At 42.6% G+C, this 23,265-nt stretch overlaps 1 protein-coding gene and 1 non-coding gene across 8 annotated transcripts in view; one reads left to right on the top strand and one right to left on the bottom strand.

The window, feature by feature from the left end:
• The window catches only part of LOC101014941 (electrogenic sodium bicarbonate cotransporter 4), a 129,691-nt gene that overhangs the window by 80,466 nt on the left and 25,960 nt on the right, over positions 1–23,265 (bottom strand). For 2 of the 7 annotated variants that reach the window (XM_031655287.1, XM_031655288.1), the window contains 3 exons: positions 22,195–22,345; positions 15,254–15,320; positions 1,413–1,490 (listed from right to left, as the gene is read on the bottom strand). In XM_031655287.1, coding sequence (XP_031511147.1) covers positions 1,413–1,488 — 76 coding nt within the window. In that variant the 5' untranslated portion in view covers positions 1,489–1,490; positions 15,254–15,320; positions 22,195–22,345. Of the gene's footprint in view, positions 1–1,412; positions 1,709–15,253; positions 16,522–22,194; positions 23,004–23,265 lie in introns of those variants that run through there. The other 5 variants (XM_031655286.1, XM_031655289.1, XM_031655285.1 and 2 more) reach the window with 5 other exon arrangements.
• On the top strand, positions 6,633–6,735 carry LOC116270402. The gene has a single exon (XR_004178441.1). It is a non-coding gene; the product is annotated as a U6 spliceosomal RNA (small nuclear RNA).

Here is a 23,265-nt window from a genome sequence, read left to right on the forward strand (position 1 = left end):
TGCATGCTCTTCTGGATCCCATTCTCCCCTGGATGTAACAGGGATGAAAAAAATGAAGTGGAGATTATTATGAAGTGTGGCCTCGCTTCCTAGGGGACGGGTGTCAGAATGACTAGTTTCCCTTCTTCCTCCTCTCACCTCCCCATATCATGGTGGAACTTCCCTTCCCTACACTGCATTGTTTAAGCAAGCTGCAATTTGAGATAAGAAGTAGACACTAGCACTTAGAGGTAAGTAGTTCCACTCTAAGGGCTTAGCATATTTGGGTCTTCCAACGACAAGTTCCTATTCTCCACCCTTGAGGCCAGGAATGGAAATGAAAAGAAGCAGGTATTATCAAAAAGACCCCAACCCAAGAGGCAGCTGCCCTGGGTGCTCCCTGGTTTGTCCTTTACTTGATCTGTGGCCATCCTGCCTCTGTGGGACTCAGTGAACTCATCTGTAATGTGGGAATGAAAATCCTTTCTCTACCAAACTGGCGTCTGAAAAGATAGAATGGGATCATGTATGAGAACATGATTATGCAAATTGTAAGGGGCCATACACAGGAAGAGTATACTTATTAAAAAAATCAGAGGAGATGGCTGTCAAAAAAATATTTTACTTTCTGTTCTGAATCTAAATTGTCCCATCTTTTCTTGGCTTCTATCATAATCAAAAGAGCATGGTGATTTAGCTGGTGAACTGTGGAGAGTGGCTTGCCCTCACCCAAGTCTACATTCTCCTTCGTGGCTCTGCAGGACCTCTCCTCTCACCGTAAGTATCTTGCAGTTTGGCTCAGGACATGTGCCAAGTTCTCCTAGCAACTCTTTAGGGCATTTTTCTTGCTTGACAGCTCCAAAGTGGCTCTACGCATTCTGCAGCTCACAGAGCCTGTAGGTGGACAGTGAGGTTGGTATTTTCTTTACATGGGGCTGGGGTAATGATGGCACTAGCCACCCATCTGACTGCCTTTTCATAAGCCCTGTGGCTTCTTCTCTGTAGTGTGTAGGAGGCTTCGGGCCTCTAAAGTCAGCAATTCTGGAGCAACAGAAATACCTGCCACCCCAACATCCTCTTGCACTGGTTTTAACTGAGCTGGCAGTTTGGGAATCTATTAATATAAAATGTTGATATTTGGCATTTATTATGGTTTGCAGATCTTGTAAAATTAGGTGAGTTACATTTTGTGTTGGGGAAGCTATACTCTAATCTACACAGGCAAAGTGGCAGTTTCCTGTCTCCGGCCTGACCATGCAGTCACCTGGGGATACCATGAAGGCTGGTCCCACCAGCCTCAAGGAGACACTGTGGATGAGTCAGGAAAAGGGACCTGCTCCCTAGACTCTCCAGCTGCAAGAGTTGTTATAAAGACATCCAGAGACTTCTCAGTGCCTCCTGAGATTTGCGTAAAGTCCTCAAAGTGACCTCACCTTTCTGATCCGGAAATCTCCTCCTGTGGTTAGTGTGGTCCAGCTTTCCTACCCCAGCCTTCTCCTTCACCTTCATGACTATAAAGTAAAAGGAACACAGCCTCAAAATGTATACATTAAAAAGGGTAGGATTTCAAGGATAAATGGCCAAATCCATAGTCACAATGGGAGATTTTAATACAGATAAAAAACTAAGACAAAAGGACATATAGCCGGGTGTGGTGACTCACAACTGTAATCCCAGCACTTTGAGAGGCTGAGGCGGGTGGGTCACCTGAAATCAGGAGTTCGAGACCAGCCTGGCCAACATACTGAAACTCCATCTCTACTAAAAATACAAAAATTAGCCAGGTGTGGTGGCATGCGCCTATAATAACAGTTGCTAGGGAGGCTGAGGCAAGAGAATCTCTTGAACCCGGGAGGTGGACTTTGCAATGAGCTGAGATTGCACACTGCACACCAGCCTGGGCAACAGAGCAAGACTCTGTCTTAAAAAAGAAAAAAAAAAAGGACATATAAACAAATTGAAGAATAATTTCAAACAGAGAACACACTTCCTTTTCAAGTACAAATGACACCATTTACAAAGAAAGCACATATACTAGGTCACAGAAAAGCCTCAGAAAAGTAAATTTATTATGCTTCTATAGTTTATATATAATAAGCCAAATTTATATTGTGGTTTCCTATTAAAACCATCATTCAAAATTATTTTATATAAATATACTTGTATATATAGTAATTTCTAATCATGGGTTTAACAGGAAACCACAATAGAAATTATTAAATATTTGAACTCAACATTTATAAATACAACATATTGAAACTTGTGGGATGCAGCATACTTAGAGGGAACAAGGAAAGAAGGCAATTACTTTAAAAGATTATTAAGATAGCAGCTGGGCGCGGTGGCTCAAGCCTGTAATCCCAGCACTTTGGGAGGCCGAGACGGGCGGATCACGAGGTCAGGAGATCGAGACCATCCTGGCCAACATGGTGAAACCCCGTCTCTACTAAAAAGAATACAAAAAACTAGCCGGGCAAGGTGGTGGGCGCCTGTAGTCCCAGCTACTCGGGAGGCTGAGGCAGGAGAATGGCGTGAACCCGGGAGGCGGAGCTTGCAGTGAGCCCAGATCGCGCCACTGCACTCCAGCCTGGGCGACAGAGCGAGACTGCGTCTCAAAAAAAAAAAAAAAAAAAAGATTATTAAGATAGGCAGTCGAGCCAGGTGTGGTGGCTCACACCTGTAATCCCTCCACTTTGGGAGGCCAAGGCAGAAGGATTGCTTGAGGCCAGGAGTTCACGACCAGCCTGAGCAACATAATGAGACTTCATCTCTATAATACACACACATATATATATCTTGTTAGATATATGTGTATATCTATATTAGATACATATTTTATAAATATATATATGTGTGTGTATATATAAATATGCACCAGGTGTGATGGTGTGCTGTAGTCCTAAGCTACTTGGGAGGCTGATGTGGGAGGATCATATGAGTCCAGAAGTTTGAGGCTGCAGTGAGCCATATATGATTGTGCCACTGCATTACAGCCTGGGTGACAGAGTGAGACTCTGTCTCTATGAAAAAGAAAAAAAAGAAAAAACAAAGGCATTCTATGTAAGATCAATCAGAAGAAAAGAAGAATTTTAAGTAAACAACACTAGGAATGAAAAACGGACATAACTTAAAATATAGTTGGGAATTTAAAAATTATAATTCCATTAAAAAATTCATGCCAATTTTAAAACTTAAATAATAACAATAAAACTTAAACAATAACAATTACATTGCTATGTGCCAGATACTATTTTAAGTGCTTTGCATATATGATTTAATTGAATCTTCTCAATAATCCTATGAAATAAATAACATTATTATTCCCATTTTACAAATGAGGAAACCCAGACACAGAGAGCTTAAATGACTACCCACATGGAAAAACAAAACCAGACAATCTATTTCTGGAACTATAACCCTTAGCCACAAGGCTAATAAATGGATACTTCACTACAAAAGTAATAGAAGTGTCAAAATTGACTTTAAAAAAATTAGAAAACCTAAATTAACCAATAACAATTGAAATGATTGTAGGAAAGGCACCACAATCAGTCATATATTGATAATTATTGAAGTTATGCTACAAAAGATTTGAAAAAAAAAAAGAGTTGTAAACTAAAAATAAAATCCTAAGCCTCCCCACCAACTGAATGGACTCCCTCTTCGCCAATATATGCCTTGGGATCCCAGGCATATATTAAAAACCGAATCCTGGCCAAGACAGGATAGGAGGTCAGACACACCTTGTTATATTCTCTCCTTTTTGCAGTGTAGACATAACTGATCAGCATTTATGTTAAAATTGAGAATAAGACTAACAGAACAGATCCTTTGTGGCAATAAGGTACCAAACTATAAACAAGACCTAAAGCCAGGCCAGGCAAGGGTTAAGTCATGCACACCTACACTTGAAGAATAGCTGTGTCCTAACTGCCACAAGGTTTTTCTTTTCCTCTAGCAGCTAAACAAGCACTGGCCTTGAGACAAGCAATATTAGAACAATTCGCAGCACATCTACCAGCAGACGCTGACTAACCAACCCCCTGCTCCATAAGCCATAACTATAGCTTTGATTGAACAAAAGACTAACTTCAGTAACTTTCTCCTGATAAGATCACGAACCATGGACTGGTTCTGGTCAGTTTACAGAGGCTGTGCACCTGAACTCCTACAAAGATATTCTAATGTATAATGCCTAATGTAATACATTTAAATGTAACGGCCCCATCCCAAGGTGAATATGGGCATGTGTAATATGCATGTTTGTTCAATACACATGTATCAGGACCACCTTCATGAATATTCATAGATCCTCCTGTAACCTATTGAATATGCATGTTTGGCCAACGCAGTCATTACCCCTCTTCCTTCGAAGTGCCCATCTCTGATCTACCCTAAGGCTGTGGTTCCCAGCCTGTAACATGGCCACCTTGCAGCCTGTAACCCTTTACAAGAAATACTTCTCTCTAAACGCATAGATTATGTGATTTTTAAGTTAATAGGGTCATCATCGTTTATTTTACTTTTGTTGTGTTTGAAAATTTTTCTATAATGCAAAGAAAAATAAACACCAGGAACAAATAGTTTTTTAAAATGTTTTATCTGAACTTTCAAGGATTAGATAGCTTCTACATATACAAAATGTTTCTCAAAGATAGAAATAGGACATCAGAGGCAATAGGGACATCTGAAGACCATGATGCAGAGTGGGCTGAACACAGGGGAGATGGTGGGAAATCTTCATAAGGAGTTCTGATTAAATCCTCAGGTCTCTCTTCTAGGCTCTAGTCTCCTATAATGCCCCTTCTACTCAGAATATGGAGGTGCCCTGTAGGAGACTAAAGCCTAGGACAGAAGATCCCTGGATAGCTGAGGGCAAAAAGGAGTAATTTCACTGGGGAAACAAAAAGGAGTTAAGTAAATGCAGTTAGCCCCTCAGCCCTTTGCCTGTTGGACTCCTAGAACCCTAATGAAGGTTAGGCCCTCCAGGCAGGACATTGGAGAACTTTCAGATTCCAACATTTTGGGCACCTCTGGCAAAATGGCAAGGGCTGCATCCAATTGCCCACTGTAAGTCTATCATTCAACAAGTCCAGCCTGGCCACTTGGCAGCTGTTTAGCAGTTCCACTTCAAAACATGGACAGCCAGCCAAGAATCACCAGAATGACAGACACCAAAACAAACAGGAAAAGAAAAAGTCCAAGGAAGCAGGAGCAATGTAGGCAGCCAAAGAAACCACTAAAACTATGTAGTAGCAAATGCCACAAAAGCAAAAATAGACAAATGGTACTTAATTAAACTAAAAAGCTTCTACACAGCAAAATAAACAATGAACAAAGTAAACAGACAACCTACAGCATGAAAAAAAAATATTACACACTGTGCATGTGACAAAGAGCTAATATCTAGAATCTGCGAGGAACTCAAACAACTCAAAAAGAAATAACAACCCCATTAAAAAGTGGGCAAAGGACATGAACAGATATTTGGCAAAAGAAGACATAGAAATGGCCAACAAACATAAAAAATGCTCAATATCACTAATCATCAGAGAAATGCAAATTAAAACCACAATGGGATATCATCTTACACCAGCCAGAATGGCTGTTATTAAAAAGTCTAGGCCTGGCAAGGTGGCTTATGCCTGTAATCCCAGCAGTTTGGGAGGCCGAGGTGGGGGGATGGCCTGAGGTCAGGAGTTCAAGATCAGCCTGGCTGATAACACGGTAAAACCCCGTCTCTACTAAAAATACAAAAATTAGCCAGGTGTGGTGGTGCGTGCCTGTAATCCCAGATAGGAGGCTGAGGCACGAGAATTGCTTGAACCCGGGAGGCAGAGGTTGCAGACTGAGATTGTGCCACTGCGCTCCAGCCTGGGCAACAGAGTGAGACTCTGTCTTACACACACACACACACACACACACACACACACACACACACACACAAAGTCTAAAAATAACACATGTTGGCCAGGCTGCAGAGAAAACATGCACTGTTGGTGGGAATGTAAATTAGTACAACCTTTATGGAAAACAGTATGGAGGATTCTCAAAGAACTAAAAATAAAACTACCATTTGATCCAGCAATCCCACTACTGGTATATGCCCAAAGGAAAAGAATCATTATATTAAAAAAGATACCAGCACTTGTATGTTTATTGCAGCACTATTCACAATAGCAAAGATATGGAATCAACTTAAGTGTGATCAATGTAGGATTGGATAAAGAAAATGTAATATATATATATATATGTGTGTGTATATTTATAATGGAATGCTACTCAGCCATAGAAAATGAAATCATGTCTTTCGCAGCAACATGGATGAAACTGGAGGCCGTTATCCTCAGTGAAATAACTCAGAAACAGAAAGACAAATCCTGTGTGTTCTCACTTAAAAGTGGGAGCTAACAATTGGTACACACGGACATGTAGAGTGAAATAACAGACACTGGAGACTACAAAAGATAGGAGGGTAGGAGGGGGTGAGGGTTGAAAAGTGACCTATTGGGTACACTGTTCACTGTTCGGGTGATGAGTACCCTAAACTCAAACTTCACCACAATGAAATGTATGCATGTAAGAAACCTGCACTTTTACTCCCTAAATATATATTTTAAAATGTTTAAGTTATTTTAAAAACTATGTAACTGGTGCTCACTTTAGTAGCACATATACTAAAATTGGGATAATAAAAGATTAGCATGACCCCCGTGCAAAGATTACAAAACAAAGACAAAAACAAAGATAGTTAATATCTTCAAGGAGATTGTTATAGGTTTGTTTAATATAGTTCCTTCCTTGGCATCCAGTTTTTGGCCTGACATAAGTTGTTTGAAACCCAATTAGTTGTACTCCTTTGGCCTAGTTAAAACTTCCCCTCCCCATGTGATTCTCGCGCTCTCTCTCTCTCTCTCTCTCCCCCCATTCACTGATTGAACATCCTACTGCCTCTTGACTTCCCACCAGCTACCCCTAACCTCTCCAAGATCTGTAAGTAATAAATTTTTTCTGTTTTATGCATTTTGGTTTCATTGTGTCTCACCTGACCACCTAAACCTTATTTTCCTCCTGGTTAGAGCTCTCCTAGAAAGTGGCTATCTTGGTTTCTGGCTACTCTGCAGAGACAGCTCTCAAGACCAAATTAGAGGAAATCACAACAGAAACAAGAAAAGACATTGTATTCATGACAACAAGAAAAGCAGAATTAAAAATATCTTAGAAGAAAATTTTCAATAAAAGACTTGGAACATAAATTTGAAGGAGTATATCAGATAATAGAACACAAATAAAAAGAGATTAAACAAATACTATGATAAAACAAGAAAACCAGAGAATCAATCCAGGAGGCCCAAACATCAAAGTAATAGGAATTCCCAAAACAGAGATAAAAAAATAGTGGAGAGAAAATTATCAATGAAATAACATGAGAATATTTTCTAGAACTGAAGGATTTGAATTTTCTGATTGAAAGAACTTTCATTCAGCTCAGAAAAAATAATTTTTAAAAAATCCACTCCAAGTCACATGATTATGAAGCATTAGGACATCATGGATAAAAAGATCTTAAAAGCTTCCAGAAAAAAATAAGTCACCTACCAAGAATCCGAAACAAGAATTGACATCAGATTTCTCAATCGCTATAGTGGAAGCTACAAGACAATGAAATCATGCTTCCAAAAGTGAGACAAAATTATTTCCAACCTAGAATTCCAGTCCCAATCAAGCTATCAATCAAGTGGGAGAGTAGAATAGGGGCATTTTCAGACATAAACTATCTCAAAAATTTACCTTCGATGCACCTTTATTTCAGGAAGTGATTGAAGGAGGAACTCTAACAAGGACTTGCACTAAGAAAGAAATTAAGTCTGGAAAACGGGATTCACCACAAAAGATGGGCAAAGAAAAGTCGCCGGAGAAGAACCCTGCAACAGTCCAGAGAGCAACAGGCACATTTTAGAGCAGGCACTGGACAGGATGTCCTCAGGAAAAAACCTGGTTCTGAAAAATGGTCTTGATGTGTTTGACTATTACGAGAGGATACAAAAAGCTTGTCAAGAATAGTCACAGAAAGGAAAAGTAATCATGGTACACTATACTCAACTGTGGGCAATATTTACACAGTCATAATAAATCAAGTGAGTGTTAATTTCCCTGAAAATAGCAATAGAAACAGGGTTGATATTCCACCGATATGCATTGGTATGGCTGCTCTTTATGGTTGGTGTCCATTTTTAGTGATCAGGTATTCATTTTGGTTGGTCAACATCAGTGCCATGTTGGTTGTTAAATATTTTGAACATCACCACTGGATGTAACTATTTGGAGAGTATAAAACACCTGTGGAGAATGCTGCTAGCTACCTCCCTGATGCCCATTGCCCTTGCTGCTCTGACTTTCTGACTTCTGCTCCAGCCACAGTAGCACTATGGCCAACTAAAAAGAATCACTTCCCTCAGATGCTCTTCAGCTCTCTCTGGCTGAAGAGATGCAGGAGAAAGAACTTGAGGAAGGAGTCCCTTCCTAGATAAAGCATTTTCAGAAGAAAGCCCCTTCACTTTTCCTTTTTCTTCCTTCCTGGATAGAGTTGCCAAGTTTAGCAAATAAAACTAGTTTGCCCAGTTACATTTGAATTTCAGATAACAACAAATAACTTTGAGTGTATGTTTGGTACAATATTTGGGATATACTTCCACTAAAAATTACTTGTTGACAAAGGTGACCTAGATGTGGTTACTGAAAACCATACCTGGGTCATATGACAAAGGACTCTAGGAAAGTAAGTTTTTACTGGAAAAAAATAAAATTGAGTCTGTCAGTAAGGGAAAAAGGGAGAATGGGCATTGGGTAGTTATCTAGCATGTCTGCTACACTGCCCAACATCCATTCCCTCTTCTTCTTGCCTATTTACAAAACTCCATTTTGTTCAGGTAGAGACACAGGGCCCTTGATTGCCAGCAGTCACCTTCCCTAGGCTCAGGCATGAGTTGGGATCTATATAAACCATTAATGGTAATCTGGTTGCCCTTAGCCAGTCACTGATTTTAGGAGCAGTCATGTGACACTATTCTAGCCGATGAGATTTAGGTAGAAGTACCTTGGGTAAGACTTCCAGGAAAGCTTTTATTTTCCTGATTGAAAGTGACACAGTTGGAATGCATAGTTTGTCCTTTACCCTCCTCCTTTCTTGCACGGACCTTGAGACTTTGAGATAAAGCAGCCATCTTGCAACAATGAGGTGACAGGTATGAAGATCAAAGGCACAGGCTAAGGACAAAGCAGAAGGATAAGACAAATCTGGGTTCCTGAGAATATCACTGAGCTCTGGAATGCTTATCCCTGGATTTCCTGTTACCCGAAAAAAAAAAAAATCTCTATATTTAAACTGCTAGCTAAGTTTTATGTTACTTTTAGCTGAGGCCTTCCTAACTGACACATAATGGATAACTATGGACAGTTCAAATGAATGAACTAGATTTTTATGTATTAACATGTCTAAATCTCAAAAACATAATGAGAAAAACAAAGTTGTAAAACAAAATGATATTATTTACATAAAATTTTCAAACAAACAAAACGCTACCAATACTGATTATAGTTACATTTATAAGTAATAAAATCATAAAATTATGCAGAGGAATGATACACACCAACTTCAGGTTACTTCTGGGGAGGGATAAAGTTAATGATGCTTGATGATCTTTGGTATTTTGGATAGATTATACATATACATGTAGGTATGAAACAAATATGATAAAATGTTAACATCTGTTAATTCTGGACAGTAATATATCAATGTCTGTCATATTGTACACATTTGAGGTATTTTATTATTAAATTTTTAAAGTACTTTTTAAAATAACTAAGAGGTCTCCCCAACACTATGAGATAACAGTCTCACGCAAAATGGGTCAACTGAGCACTCTGCACAAAAAATGACTGGGAAAAAAACTCCCCACACTTTGCTAGATCATTATGAAATTTTAGAACAGTGACTATGAAGAAAAGAAAGATCCTAAAAACTTGTAGAGTGAAATAATCAGAAACAGGTCACCTGTCAATGAATAGAAAAGCAGAAGACTCCTCCTCAGCAAGTTGAATAAGAGAAGATAATGGGCAGGGTGTGGTGTCTCACGCCTGTAATCCCAGCACTTTGGGAGGCTGAGGCGGGTGGATCACCTGAGGTCAGGAGTTCAAGACCAGCCTGGCCAACATGGTGAAACCCCGTCTCTATTAAAAATACAAAACTTAGCTGGGTGTGGTGGCACATGCCTGTGATCTCAGCTAATTAGGAGGCTGAGACACGAGAATTGTTTGAACCCAGGAGGTGGAGGTTGCAGTGAGCTGAGATTGTGCCACTACACTCCACCTGGGTGACAGAGTGAGACTTTGTCTCAAAAAAAAAAAAAAGAAAAAAAAAAGAGACAGAAGAGAATGATAGAGCAAAACCACCCCAAATCCAAGGGAGAATGATTTCCAACCTAACATTCTCCACCCAGTCAAACTGCCAGTTCAGAGTAAGGGTAAAAGACATTTTCAGACACTTAAAAAATTATTTTACTTCTCTTTCATAACTTCCTAGGAAGTTCTTTAAAAAAGTTACCCATCATTAATCAAGAAGGGGAAGACAATGATATGCAAGAGAGAGTGGATGGAATCAGAATAATGAAGAGCAGTCCCCAGATGACAGCCGTGTCCTCAAAAATCAATCCGTCCTCAAAAGAACTAGAAAATGAGGCTTCGGAAGGAGCCGCCCAGGGGAAAAAATGAAATGTGAAAGATTTGATACACTCTTGGAGATTTTGGAACAACTCAAGAAAGTGACAGAAAATGCAAAGAAAAAAGATAGCAATTAGAAATACCAGGGAAAAATTAAAACTCTGCAAGGAATAAAATGTGATCATGGCATGTAATCATGAGTATAAACACTGCTTTTTGAATGAATTAAAAATTGTGATGATATTCTACACTGGGAGGATAAAAAATAGATGTCTGTGGTTGTAAGTTAAATATTCACTTGTAAGTGGCTAATATCTAACTTCAATAAATAGCAGGAATAATTATTACTATCATTATTATTAAAAGGCAGCCAACAAAAAAAGCTAAAAGAATTCCTAGTGGTTATCTTTGGGAAGTGGAACTGTGACATATGGAGGAAGCTGGAATGGAGTTCCATTGCTTTTTATGGAAAGCTCTTATATGTGTTAATTTATTTTTAAATTATAGCTTTTTTATTTTAAACATTTTAAAGTAAATAATTTAATATGCCATGTGTTCCTACTTTATGTGATAATCGTATACTTGAAAATTAATGGTTAAATCTATTTATTCAAAGTGAATCATGTTTAAAATACTTAGCAGAATTACACAACAAAGAACCCTTTAAGGCAGTGGTTCTCAAACTTGAGCGTGCATCATAATACCTAGAAGGCTGCTTTCTGTTTGTTTTCTTGGAGTTGGGGTCTCGCTTTGTCACCCAGCCTGGAGTTCAATGGCGCAATCACAGCTTACTGCAGCCACCAACCTCTAGGCTCAAGCAATCTTTCCATCTCAATCTCCAAAGTAGCTGGGATTACACATGTGAGCAGCTCCAGAAAGCTTGTTAAAATAGATTGCTGGGTCTCATCCCCAGAGTGCCTGATTCCATAGCTCTAGGTTGGGGCCTGGAAATGTACATTTCCAACAAGTTCCCAGTTGCTGCTGCTGATGCTGATCCAAGGACCACATTTAAAACCTCTATTTTAAGAAAGTAACTCCCCATTTATATTTTTTATTAAATTGGGTCAGTTGGTGATTTTTAAAAAGCTGATATCTTCCTACTCCAGTGTGGTGTGAAGAGTACAGAGAAGGTGAGTAACAGATTTCTTTTCCTATAGAAAACCATCTTCAAATGTCTTAGTGGGTGACTCCATGTCTCCCCAAGCCTCCACAGGAAAGACCATGTGACCCAGCCTGGTCAAACACACCCCATTCCAGCCACAGAGATCGTTCAGGAATGATCCCATGTCCTTAACTGGGCCAATCAGAATTCTTCCCAGGACATTTCTGCTTGATTCATCCAAAAACTCTGCTCATTCTGGCACTGCTAAGCTGATAAGCTTGGAAGTTACTATTTTGCCTGTCACATGGAGAGAAGCATTCAAGAAAAGTAGAGAAACAGAGTCCAGATAACACTGTGACTCCCTGAATCAGTTAATTTTGAACTGTCCTTCTCAGTTGTGTTGAGCTGTTAAATTCATTTTATTTTTTCTCGTGTTTGAGTTGGGTTTCTCATGTTTGCAATCACAAGTGCCTGACTAATGAAAATGAAATAGAGCTTTCCAACATGTTTTTAAAATGTGTTATTTCCTATTTGAAGTACTATGGATTCTCAGATTGGAAAACAAATGAAAGTTTGTTGGAAAAACAATGAAATGCCTGATTGTCACTGACAAATGACAATACATATGCAAACATAGATGAGAACTCTACAAACTACAGAAGTATGGAGCTATAATGTAGCTATAATATTTCGGTAGATGCATACCTTCCAGTTCTGGACTAGCTGAGACCATTCCTGCCTCATCTCCTCTGTGCCAGGTCCCAACTTCTCACAACTTGAGAGAAGCTCCCTCCCAGGGATATGCAGAAGTAGGAGAAGAACCCAAACTCCCTGACATGATCTTCAAAGGAGTCCATCCATCTGAAGCTGAGTGTTGGCCCTGGGGAAGTGTTTGGATTAGCTCTGCTCTGATTGGCAACTATACTGCCCACTATAAAAGTCCCAACCTAATTCATGAAACAGAATTTCTACCTCCAGCATTTCATATAATGTGTATTCGTTGAATGTCGGGTATTTTGCTTTCATCATCTTATTTAATTCTCACTATAATTTAGTAATATATATAATTTTCACCCCCATTTTATAGATGAGTAAATGAAGACTAAGAGTTAAGTGATTTGTCCTGGATCAAAGAACCAGCCATGGTGGAGCCAGGGTTCAAATTGGATTCTTTTTGATTCCCAAACCTAAGGAAAGAAGGAAGAAGAAAGGGAGGGGAGGGGAAGGGAGGGGAAAGGGGAAGGGGAAGGGGAAAGGGAAAGGGAAGGGGAGAAGAAGGAAGGGAAGGGAAGGGAGGGGAGGAGGAAGGAGGAGGAGGAAGGGAGAAAGAAGGAGAGAGAGAGATGAAAGAGAGGTAAAGATGTGAGAAACAGAGGGGGCCTGGTATGGGTTACTGACCGTCTTCCACTTCTGGGTTCCAGGCCCTTCCTGAGGCCTGGCTGAACTCCTGTCCACAAGACTTCCCTGGTATTATAATAAATCCCTCCTTGGCAAAAAGGAATTTTTTTTCTTTTCTCTTCAACTAGCTTCAGCTGATTTGATTTACTTGTATCCAAAAAGTACTAACCAGTACCATCATCCACTACAATATCTTGCCAAAGGAATTGTGCTAGCAACACATCAACCCCTGGCATGCAGCAAATGAGAGGACTTGTAACACTAGTCCCTACCCTGCCCAACTAGCTGTTACTCCCCCATCCATCTTTAGATCGTAGATCGCCTTGGCATTCAGCATGCCTTTACAGTGAGGGAACACACAAAATTCTCTTCTGTCCTGAGTCAAAAGTCACCTTCCATTTCATTGCCCCTACCACTAGCCTGGAATCACATCTGGGATCCCTGAGAATCCAAAACCCTACTGACCAAATCAACACCTGGGCCGGGCGCAGTGGCTCACGCCTGTAATCCCAGCACTTTGGGAGGCTGAGGCGGGAAGATAACAAGGTCAGGAGTTCGAGACCATCCTGGCCAACATGGTGAAACTCTGTCTCTACTAAAAATACAAAAATTAGCTGGGTGTGGTGGTGCATGCCTGTAATCCTAGCTACTCGGGAGGCTGAGGCAGGGCAATTGCTTGACCCCAGGAGGCAGAGGTTGCAGTGAGCCGACATGGCACCACTGCACTCAAAAACAAAAACAACAAACAAACAAACAAAACAACACTTTAAGCCTGTAAGGCCAAGGATCAGAGTGCTACCCTAGCAAACAGACACACAGGGGTCCCTGCCCAAGCAGCCTGCATGTCCAAAGCAGCAAGGAGGTGGTGACACAGCTAGCTTTAAAGATGTATGACACATTTTAGCCATCAGAACCCTTTTGATAGAATCATCTGGTGTTTAGGTGCCCACCCCTTCCCTATCCACAAGGGCACATCAATTCAATCCAACAAATCCTTATTGAGTATCCACTTTGTTCCAGATATTTGCACTAGACACTGGGAACAGAACAAAATAGTTGAATTACTAGGGAAGAAGGGCAAAGCATAGTAATGAATCCTTAAGATTAGACATCCATGTCTCTGGGAAAAACAATAACTAGTAAAAAGGTTGTGCCACATTTTCACAGGTCAGATTTTGGGGAGCTTTTCTTTCCACCCCATATTTTAAGCCACTTGACCTTGGTATCTAAGAACTCTAGATCAGCCAACATGGTGTCTGGTGCACCCCTCTGAGAGCCCAAAGTATTTCAGAAAAGGACTTCCCCAAGGGCTTATCTGGGATTATTTTGTGAACTGAATCGACAAGAATGACACGGGGTCATGCTGGGCTTTAGAAAGCTAAGCTAGAAGCCAGGGAAAGGCTACCCTCTCAACCCGTAGCTTGTCCATTGCCTCGGGGCCCCGCAGACTGAAACACCCATGCATGCTCCAGGAGAGAAAGGACAAAACAAACAAATATCCCTAAGAAAACTAGCAGTAGCAAAACCAGGTACCGTATCCAAAACCTAAAACCAAAAATGTGTAATGAAAGGAAACTAGCCATTATTCTGTTTCTATCCTGAGATGTTACATTAGCAGACATAATTTATTTTCCCATGGTTTTCTGGGAAAGAGGTAAGTCTCAGGGTTTTTGCTACTTCATAAATATTTCAGCCAGTCTAACACATTTGACAAAGACAACATAAATTTACGTGCCTAGAAGAGAAAGATTCAGTTCATTAGATGAGAACAAGATAGAACTAACTCACCACGGTGTCAGACAGAACAGGTCTCCTGTCATTTCTGTTAATTTGGAGTGGTTTTGCACCCAAAAACCTCAAGGCACCAGGGTGACAAAAACAGAAAATCAAATATTCTATACTCATTTGGAAGATTTGCCCAGCTTTTCTGGTATTCTCCTCTTCAGTGTATGTGAAGCTTACTCTTAAATACTCTGTGTTCATGCTATAAAGCACATTTTCCCTTATCTGCATAGCTCTGTCTACTTTCTCTGAAGCTTCCAGCTGCAAACTTACCTTTGTGTTCTTAGCTCTGGAAACCAGGATCCAAATCCCACGGAGGCCAGAACCACTTGCTCTGTTCCTGTTGGGTGGCAAGAAGGGCTTTCTGTGGTTTCCAGGCTGAACAGTATTTGGGGCATTGGAGATTGACTTCTGAGGCTCAGTGGCAGCCAGCCATGTGACCAAGGTTGGGGGAGGGACGCTCCTGCAGGGTCAGGGATGGATGCCTGGTTGACTGACAGACCAAGGTATAGCAGGGTCTGAATAGAGCTGGCCATGATCATAGGCAAATGCCTTTGCTCTAAATTTATTCTTGAATTTTAACTTGGTGATCTTTTTATGGCAGTGGTATACTCCAGCCTTGGTTCTGAAATGCTATTTTATCTCCCTGCATAGTTTTTAACCCAGATTCTTTTTGGATTCTGTCTTGGAGGGATGTTAGAGCTGGAAGAGAACTTGGAGAATCCAGTCCTATCTCAAGGTTGCCCATTTTATACAATGAAAAATTGGGGCCCAGAGAGGGGCAGTGGCATTTCCAGGAACCTATAGAGATGTGGGGCTGTTGTTAGGTACTGGGATGACCCCACTTGGCTCAAAATTACAGCTCACTTGAATGTCTCCAACTTTTATATTGTTAGAGCTTTGAGGACTGCTGAGATGTCGATAAAGGATCTTCTTACATTGCAAGTACCTAAATATTCAGCTGTCAGATTAGGGCATGACTTGGAAATAGTGGCAGTCTGCACTTGTGGTCAATGAGTTTATATAAACATGTGTACTTATTTTTAGGTATCTCTAACTCAATCTTTGTAAAATGCTCCAAGGCGATCTTTTTAGAGGGATCAGGTGACACCAAAAGCTAGAGACATTTTTTTTCTTTAACCTCAAAGACCTTGAAGACCTCTCTAGACTACAGCCATGCAGGTAGCCTCCTAGTTCACACCTGTCTCTCCAGCCAAAAGGATGGCTGCTGGCTCTCTGCTGACAAAAGAAGAAGTGGTAGGAATGATGGAGAAAATGATAGAGGCAGAGGTGTTGGTTGTAGAAGTAGCAGTAAAATGGTGGCAATGTAGATGAAGGTGTGAAGTGTAGATGAAGTTGTGAAGTACAGATACAGGTGATGAGGTATAAATGGAGATGTGGGGTATAGATGGAGGTGTGAGGTATAGATGGAGGTAATGAGATGTAGATAAAGATGATAAATTGGCTGGGCGTAGTGGCTCACGCCTGTAATCCCAGGACTTTGGGAGGGTGAGGCAGGCAGATCACCTGAGGTCAGGAGTTTGAGACCAGCCTGACCAACATGGTGAAACCCCGTCTCTACTAAAAATATAAAAATTATCTGGGTGTGATGGCTCACACCTGTAATCCCAGCTACTCAGGAGGCTAAGGCAGGAGAATCGCTTGAACCTGGGAGGTGGAGGTTGCAGTGAGCCAAGATCATGCCATTGCACTCCAGCCTGGGCAACAAGAGTAAAACTCCATCTCAAAAAAAAAAAAAAAAAAAGGTAAGTTGTAGATGGAGGTGAGGAGATGTAGACAGATAGATAGATGGTGAGGTGTAGATGGAAGTGTGAGGTGTAGATGGAGGTGTTGAGGTATAGATGTTAGTGTAAGGTGTAGATAGAGATGGTGAGGTATAAAAAAAAATTAGCTGGCATGGTGGCACGTGCCTATAATCCCAGCTACTCAGGAGGCTGAGGCAGGAGAATTGCTTGAACCCAGGAGGCAGAGGTTGCAGTGAGCCAAGATCGTGCCACTGCACTCCAGCCCAGGCAACAGGGCAAGACTCATGAAGATGGTGGTGAGGTGTAGATGGAGGTGGTGTGAGGTGTAAATGGAGGTGTGAGGTGTAGATGGAGACGATGAGGTGTGAAGTGTAGACAGAGATGATGAGGTGTATGTAGAGAGAGGTGGTGAGGTGTATATGGTGGTTTGAGGTGTAGATGGAGGTTCTGAGGTATAGATGGTGGTGTAAGGTGTAGATGGAGGTGGTGAGGTGTATATGGAAGGGATCAGATGTAGATGGAGGTATGAGGTGTAGATGGGGTGTGAAGTGTAGCTGGAAATGTGATATGTGAATGGAGGTGGTGAGGTGTACATGGAAGTGATGAGATGTAGATGGAGGTAGTAAGTTGTAAACAGAGGAGTGAGGTGGAGATGGAGATGGTGAGGTAGTATATGGTGGTGTGAGGTATAGATGAGGGTGTGAGGTATAGATGGAGGTATGAGGTATACATGGGGGTGGTGAGGTGTAGACAAGGGTGGTGAGGTGTAGATGGTGATGGTAAGGTCTAGATGGAGGTGGTGAGGTCTAGATGGAGGTGTGTGTGGTGTAGGTGTAGGTGGTGAGATATAGGTGAGGGTGGTGAGGGGTATAGATGGTAGTGGTGAGGGTGGGAGGTGTAGATGCTGGTCATGAGGGTGTAAGATGAGTGCTGATGTCACAAGATGGGAGGTGGCAGGCATAGTAGTGTGTGGTGATAAGTACTTGGGTAGAGGGCAGTGGGGGCCTGGTAGGTGATGGTGAGGTCTAGATAGAGGTGATGAGGTCTAGATGAGGGTGGTGAGGTCTAGATGGAGGTGTATGGTATAGGTGTAGATGGTGGTGATTACAGTGGTACTGTGGCTGTTGTTTGGGGTGGCCAGGTGGTGAGGTATAGGTGAGGGTGGTGGGGTATAGATGGTGGTGGTGAGGTCTAGATAGTGGTGGTGAGGTCTATATGGAGGTGGTGAGGTCTAGATGGAGGTGTGCGGTTTAGGTGTAGTTGGTAAGGTATAGGTGAGGGTGGTGAGGTCTAGATGGTGGTGGTGAGGTCTAAATGGAGGTGTATGGTGTAGGTGTAGGTTGTAAGGTATAGGTGAGGTTGGTGAGGTGTAGATGGTGGTGGTGAGGTCTAGATGAAAGTGGTGATGTCTAGATGGAGGTGGTGAAGCCTAGATGGAGGTGTGTGGTTTAGGTGTAGGTGGTGAGGTATGGGGTGAGTGATGGGGGTCTACAGATGGTGGTGGTGGCCGGTGGGAATCTGGAGTGGAGGTGAGGTGAGGGTCTCTGGTTGGAGGTGTGCGGTTTAGGTGTAGGTAGTGAGATACAGGTGAGGGTGGTGAAGTGTAGATGGAGGTGGTGATGTCTAGATGGAGGTGACGAAGTCTAGATGGAGGTGTGTGGTATAGGTGTAGGTGGTGAGGTACAGGTGAGGGTAGTGAGGCCTAGATGGTGGTGAGGTCTAGATGAAGGTGTGTGGTTTAGGTGTAGGTGGTGAGGTATAGGTGAGGGTGGTGAGGTCTAGATGGTGGTGGTGAGGTATAGATGGAGGTGGTGAGTCTAGATGGAGGTGGTGAGGTCTAGATGGAGGTGCATTCTGTAGGTGTAGGTGGTGAGGTATAGGTGAGGGTGGTGAGGTGTAGATAGTAGTGATGAGGTGTAAATGAGGTAGTGGTGGGGTCACAGAGGGAGGTTGTATGGTAGGTGGAGGTGACGAGGCCAGATGGGGTGGGCCAGGGTCTAGATGGCAGTGTTGAGGTCTAGCTGGAGGTGGTGAGGTCGGTGGGCAGGAGGTATGAATGGAGGTGGTGAGGAGGTCTACAGATGGAGGTGTATGATGTATGAGTAGGTGAGGAGGTATGGGTGAGGGTGGTGAGGGTGTGGAGCAATGGTGGTGAGGTCTGGAGTGGGGAGGTGTGTGGTTTAGGTGTAGGTGGTGAGGTATAGGTGAGGGTGGTGGGGTGTAGATGGTGGTGGTGACGGTGGTGGTGAGGTCTAGATGGAGGTGGTGAGGTCTAGATGGTGGTGAGGTCTAGATGGAGGTGTGTGGTTTAGGTGTAGGTGGTGAGGTATAGGTGAAGGGTGGTGAGGTCTAGATGAGGTGGTGGTGAGGTCTAGATGGAGGTGGTGTCTAGATGGAGGTGGTGAGGTCTAGATGGAGGTGTGTGGTTTAGATGTAGGTGGTGAGGTATAGGTGAGGGTGGTGAGGTGTAGATGGTAGTGGTGAAGTGTGGATGAGGGTGTGATGTGTAGATAGAGGTGGCAAGGTGTAGATTGGGGGTGTGAGGCAGTGATAGTGATGAAGGAAGGAGTTAGAAGTCCTTGTGCATGATGGAATAGAAGATTCTTGTTGCTATTATGCTGATAAATGTGGAAGAGCCTGTCCTCCTTTGATTACACATGTGAAATGGTGAAACTTCACCATTAGAAGTATGGAGAACCTTATTCTTTCAGAGCCATGGTACCTTTGGGAAATAACTTCACCTCTCTGGGCCTCAGTGTTCTTGGAGCAGAGGTTGCTCTATTAAATGGCATTTGTTAGGGGGAAACCTACCTCTCTAGCTCCAAGCACTTTTGCCTCATCTTATAAAGTGGGAACTTCTGTCCTTGCTGCAGCCTTGAGAAAAGTACTCTCCACTTACTGCTCTACCTCCTAACTCATGGTATCTAGCAGAGGATAAGTGGTTCATGTGCTTGGAGAACTGAAGCACATAAAATCGGTACATGTCATGATTCAGGTTCTTCTGGGTTTTCTCCTTTTGGGAACAGCCCCCCCAGAGAAGGCCTGTGCTTCCCTCCTCTCCTCTTCTTTTCATGGTAAGCTTTCTAGGGTAGGTTCTTGCCTTGTGGGATAGAGGAGTCTTCCAGTTCTGGGTAGATAAGTTTCATTTTGAGGGAAAGAATTAGGAAGCCCAATTGTACATTCAAAACTACATTCTCCAATCAGCTTTAGCTGTCATAAATTTATTTTAAGTCCCAGCTGCTTGACTTCTATATCTTATTTCTCATTTGATTCCAAGGACAGAGGGGTTGTGAACAAGTATCATTCTCAAAGTCCAGCACTGAAGAATTAATAAAAGAGCCCACTTAGACTGGGTTGGACTCAAGGATCTCTTAAGTTTCTTTCAAGCTCTACTGCCCTATGATTCTATGTGTCTAAATGAACTTATTGCTGAAGCGAAATAAATATATATTGACAGTTCTGGGTCAGATGTTGGGATTCTTAAAGGATAACTTCCCAAGCTCTGACTCCCTTCTTTCTTGCTTTTCAACTGGATGAAGACCTCTGATCTTCAAGCATCTTCCTCTTCTCCCCATATACCAGCTCCTCATGGCTTCATTTACTTCCCCTTCCGGTCTGGACATCATAATGAATCCTTTCCTCTCTTCTCTCATTGATACCCATAACCTCTTATTCCTGCCCTGCCAATCTCTTGGGCAAAATCAGCCCATTCATTAACTTCTTCCTCCTGCACTAAGTTCTCTTTTGTCTCTGGAGAAAGCCTGTCTTCAGTGGGAGAGAACAAAGCCAATACACAGAATGGCAGAGGGGTGTCCATTTGTGTGTGTGTGCATGTATGTGCATGAAAGAGAGAGAGAGATGAGGAGGGAGAGAAAGACCTAGTCCTGTGATGTGTATGGCCAACTTCATCCCTGCCCTTCCCTGTGGTTTAGTTTTGTGAGCCAAAAAATGTTGAGAGAAGATATGGCTACCCCTTTTCTCTCTGCTCCCTGTCCTCTGGCCTCCTTCCATGTTACAGCCAAGGACATGCCAAGCCACCCACTCAGCTGTGGCACTGGAGTAAATGCTTGGGGGATACTGTCAATTCTTCCTCACCACCAGAGTGGTAACAGCTGAGGCTCATGCACTGGTCTTGCGGAAAGGGAAAGAACTGGCCCCAGTGGTCCTCAGTCATGCGTGTCTTCCTCTGGGAACATCTGGCAATGTCTGGATCTATTTTGGTTACACTGGAGGGAAGGTCACTACTGGAGGGAGGGTACTTCTGGCCTCTAGTGGGTAGTGGCCAGAAATGCTGCTAATATCCTACAAGGATGGCCCCCACAACAAAAACATTATCCGACCCCAACTATCAATGGTGCCATGGTCAAGAAATCCTGGATTAGGGCATGCAGTCTCTGGTTCTAGGCTCTCACTCAGGCAAAAGGAGCACTCAACACAGGCCCACCTCACTCGCTAGGGATCTGCCAGGAGAGGGAGCTAAAGATTCTTAGTACAGTTGGCCCTCTATATCCATAGATTCCTAATGCAAGGAGTCAACCAACAGCAGATCAAAAATAGTTGAAAAACTAAAAATAAATAACAATACAACAATAAAAATAATACAAACACTCCCAAAATACAGTATAAAAAACTATTTACATAGCATTTACATTGTATTCGGTATTAGAAGTAATCTAGAGATGATTTAAGATAAACAGAGGAGGCCGGGCGTGGTGGCTCACGCCTGTAATCTCAGCACTTTGGGAGGCCGAGGTGGGTGGATCACAAGGTCAGGAGATTGAGACTATCCTAGCTAACATGGTGAAACCCCGTCTCTACTAAAAATACAAAAAAAAATTAGCCGGGCATGGTGGCACACGCCTGTAGACCCAGCTACTCGGAAGGCTGAGGCAGGAGAATGGTGTGAACCCAGGAGGCGGAGCTTGCAGTGAGCCGAGATCGTGCCACTGCACTCCAGTCTGGGTGACAGAAGACAACCCCTTCTTACAACTTAAAAAAAAAAAAAAAAAAAAAGATAAACAGAGGATTGTGTAGGTCACATTTTATGTGAAGGACTTGAGCATCCTCAGATTATGGTATCTGTGGGTGGTCCTGGCACCAATCCCTTGTAGATGCTGAGGGATGACTGTTTGACCTCTGTGCCTCCATTTTCTTCAGATACCTGGTGGAAGGTGATGACTGCTCACTAGGATGGATTCCCTTCCATCTCCTGGCTAAATGCCATCTGAACCCCACCTGGGTTTGACATCTGGAAGTATTTAGGTAGGTCTGACCTAGGACCATGCATGGGGGCAAAATTCTGTGAAGAAAATAGCAGCTTCCTACCCTGGAGAGACCTGTGCGGCTTAGGCCCTTGTTAGTGGGACTGAGGATTAATTTGGGAGCCCTGGCAGGCTCATCTAGAACCTTTACCCACAAGAAGTTCCCCACAAGCTGGGCAAGACTCACCACAGTATGTGCAATTTTTGGCTTCCAGATTGTTTGTGCCAAGTTTTGGCAGGTGGTACAATATTGGCTGCCCCAGATTCTTGTCTGCTTTAGCTGCTTTTGAACCGTGTCCAGGGTTGAGAATGGAACATACTGTGATGGTGTCAGCACTCTGCAGGAAGGTGAAAAAAGGTGAGGGATATGTTAAAGAGAAGCTGAGACACTGTAAGAGGCCAAACCCAGGTGATGCTGTGGAGGAGTTCTCTTTCTTCACCATCCCTATCTACTTCCCAATTGCTGCTGTGGCCTATGGACTCAGCTCACTCTACAGCAGCCACGATGCAAGTCTTGCTGTTCTTCTAACACCCCAGGCTCATTTCCACCTCAGGACCTTTGCACTTGCTGTTTCCCCAATCTTCAGCCTGACTTGTTCCCTCATGTATTCAACTCTTTGGTCAAATGCTATCTACCCAAGAACACCTTCCCTGACTAGCCCATCTAAAATGCCCCTCTCTGGTCCTTAACTCTGCTTTATTTGTCTAAGTGGCATTTCTATTCAAAACCACATTATGTGTTTATTCATTTGTTCACTTTTTCTGTCCTAATATGGCACAAAGTTTATCTGATTCACTGATGTATCTCTGATACCTAGAATAGAGCCTGGCTCATAAATAATTGGGTCTAAATCCTGACTCAACTAACTGTGGGATCTTGGGCAGTTTCTCCTTTTTTTTCCACTGCAATTTCCTCAACTGAAAAAAATTCAAATAATAATTATATCTACCTCAATGGTTATCTGAATCAATGTGAAACCTTAGGTCAATGTCTGGCCCACAGGGAACAGTTAGTATTAACTAATAATATTATTATAATTATTACACCCTCAGGGAGAAGCTCACATGTCTATCCTGAGGAGGAGGGGAGGGGGATGAGCAGTATTCCTAGGAGCTTGCAGGAGCGGAACCATCTTTGTTGCTTCTCCAGGAACCAAGTCCTGTTCTCCCCTCTCGCCTGCTCTCTGCTGCCCTCTGGAGGCCTGCAGTGGAGTCAGGCAGGGAGTGATTCAGGGACGCCACAGATTATGTATCTCCC

The sequence above is a fragment of the Papio anubis genome, chromosome 14 (assembly GCF_008728515.1).
Source record: "Papio anubis isolate 15944 chromosome 14, Panubis1.0, whole genome shotgun sequence".
NCBI classification, from domain to species: Eukaryota; Metazoa; Chordata; class Mammalia; order Primates; family Cercopithecidae; genus Papio; species Papio anubis.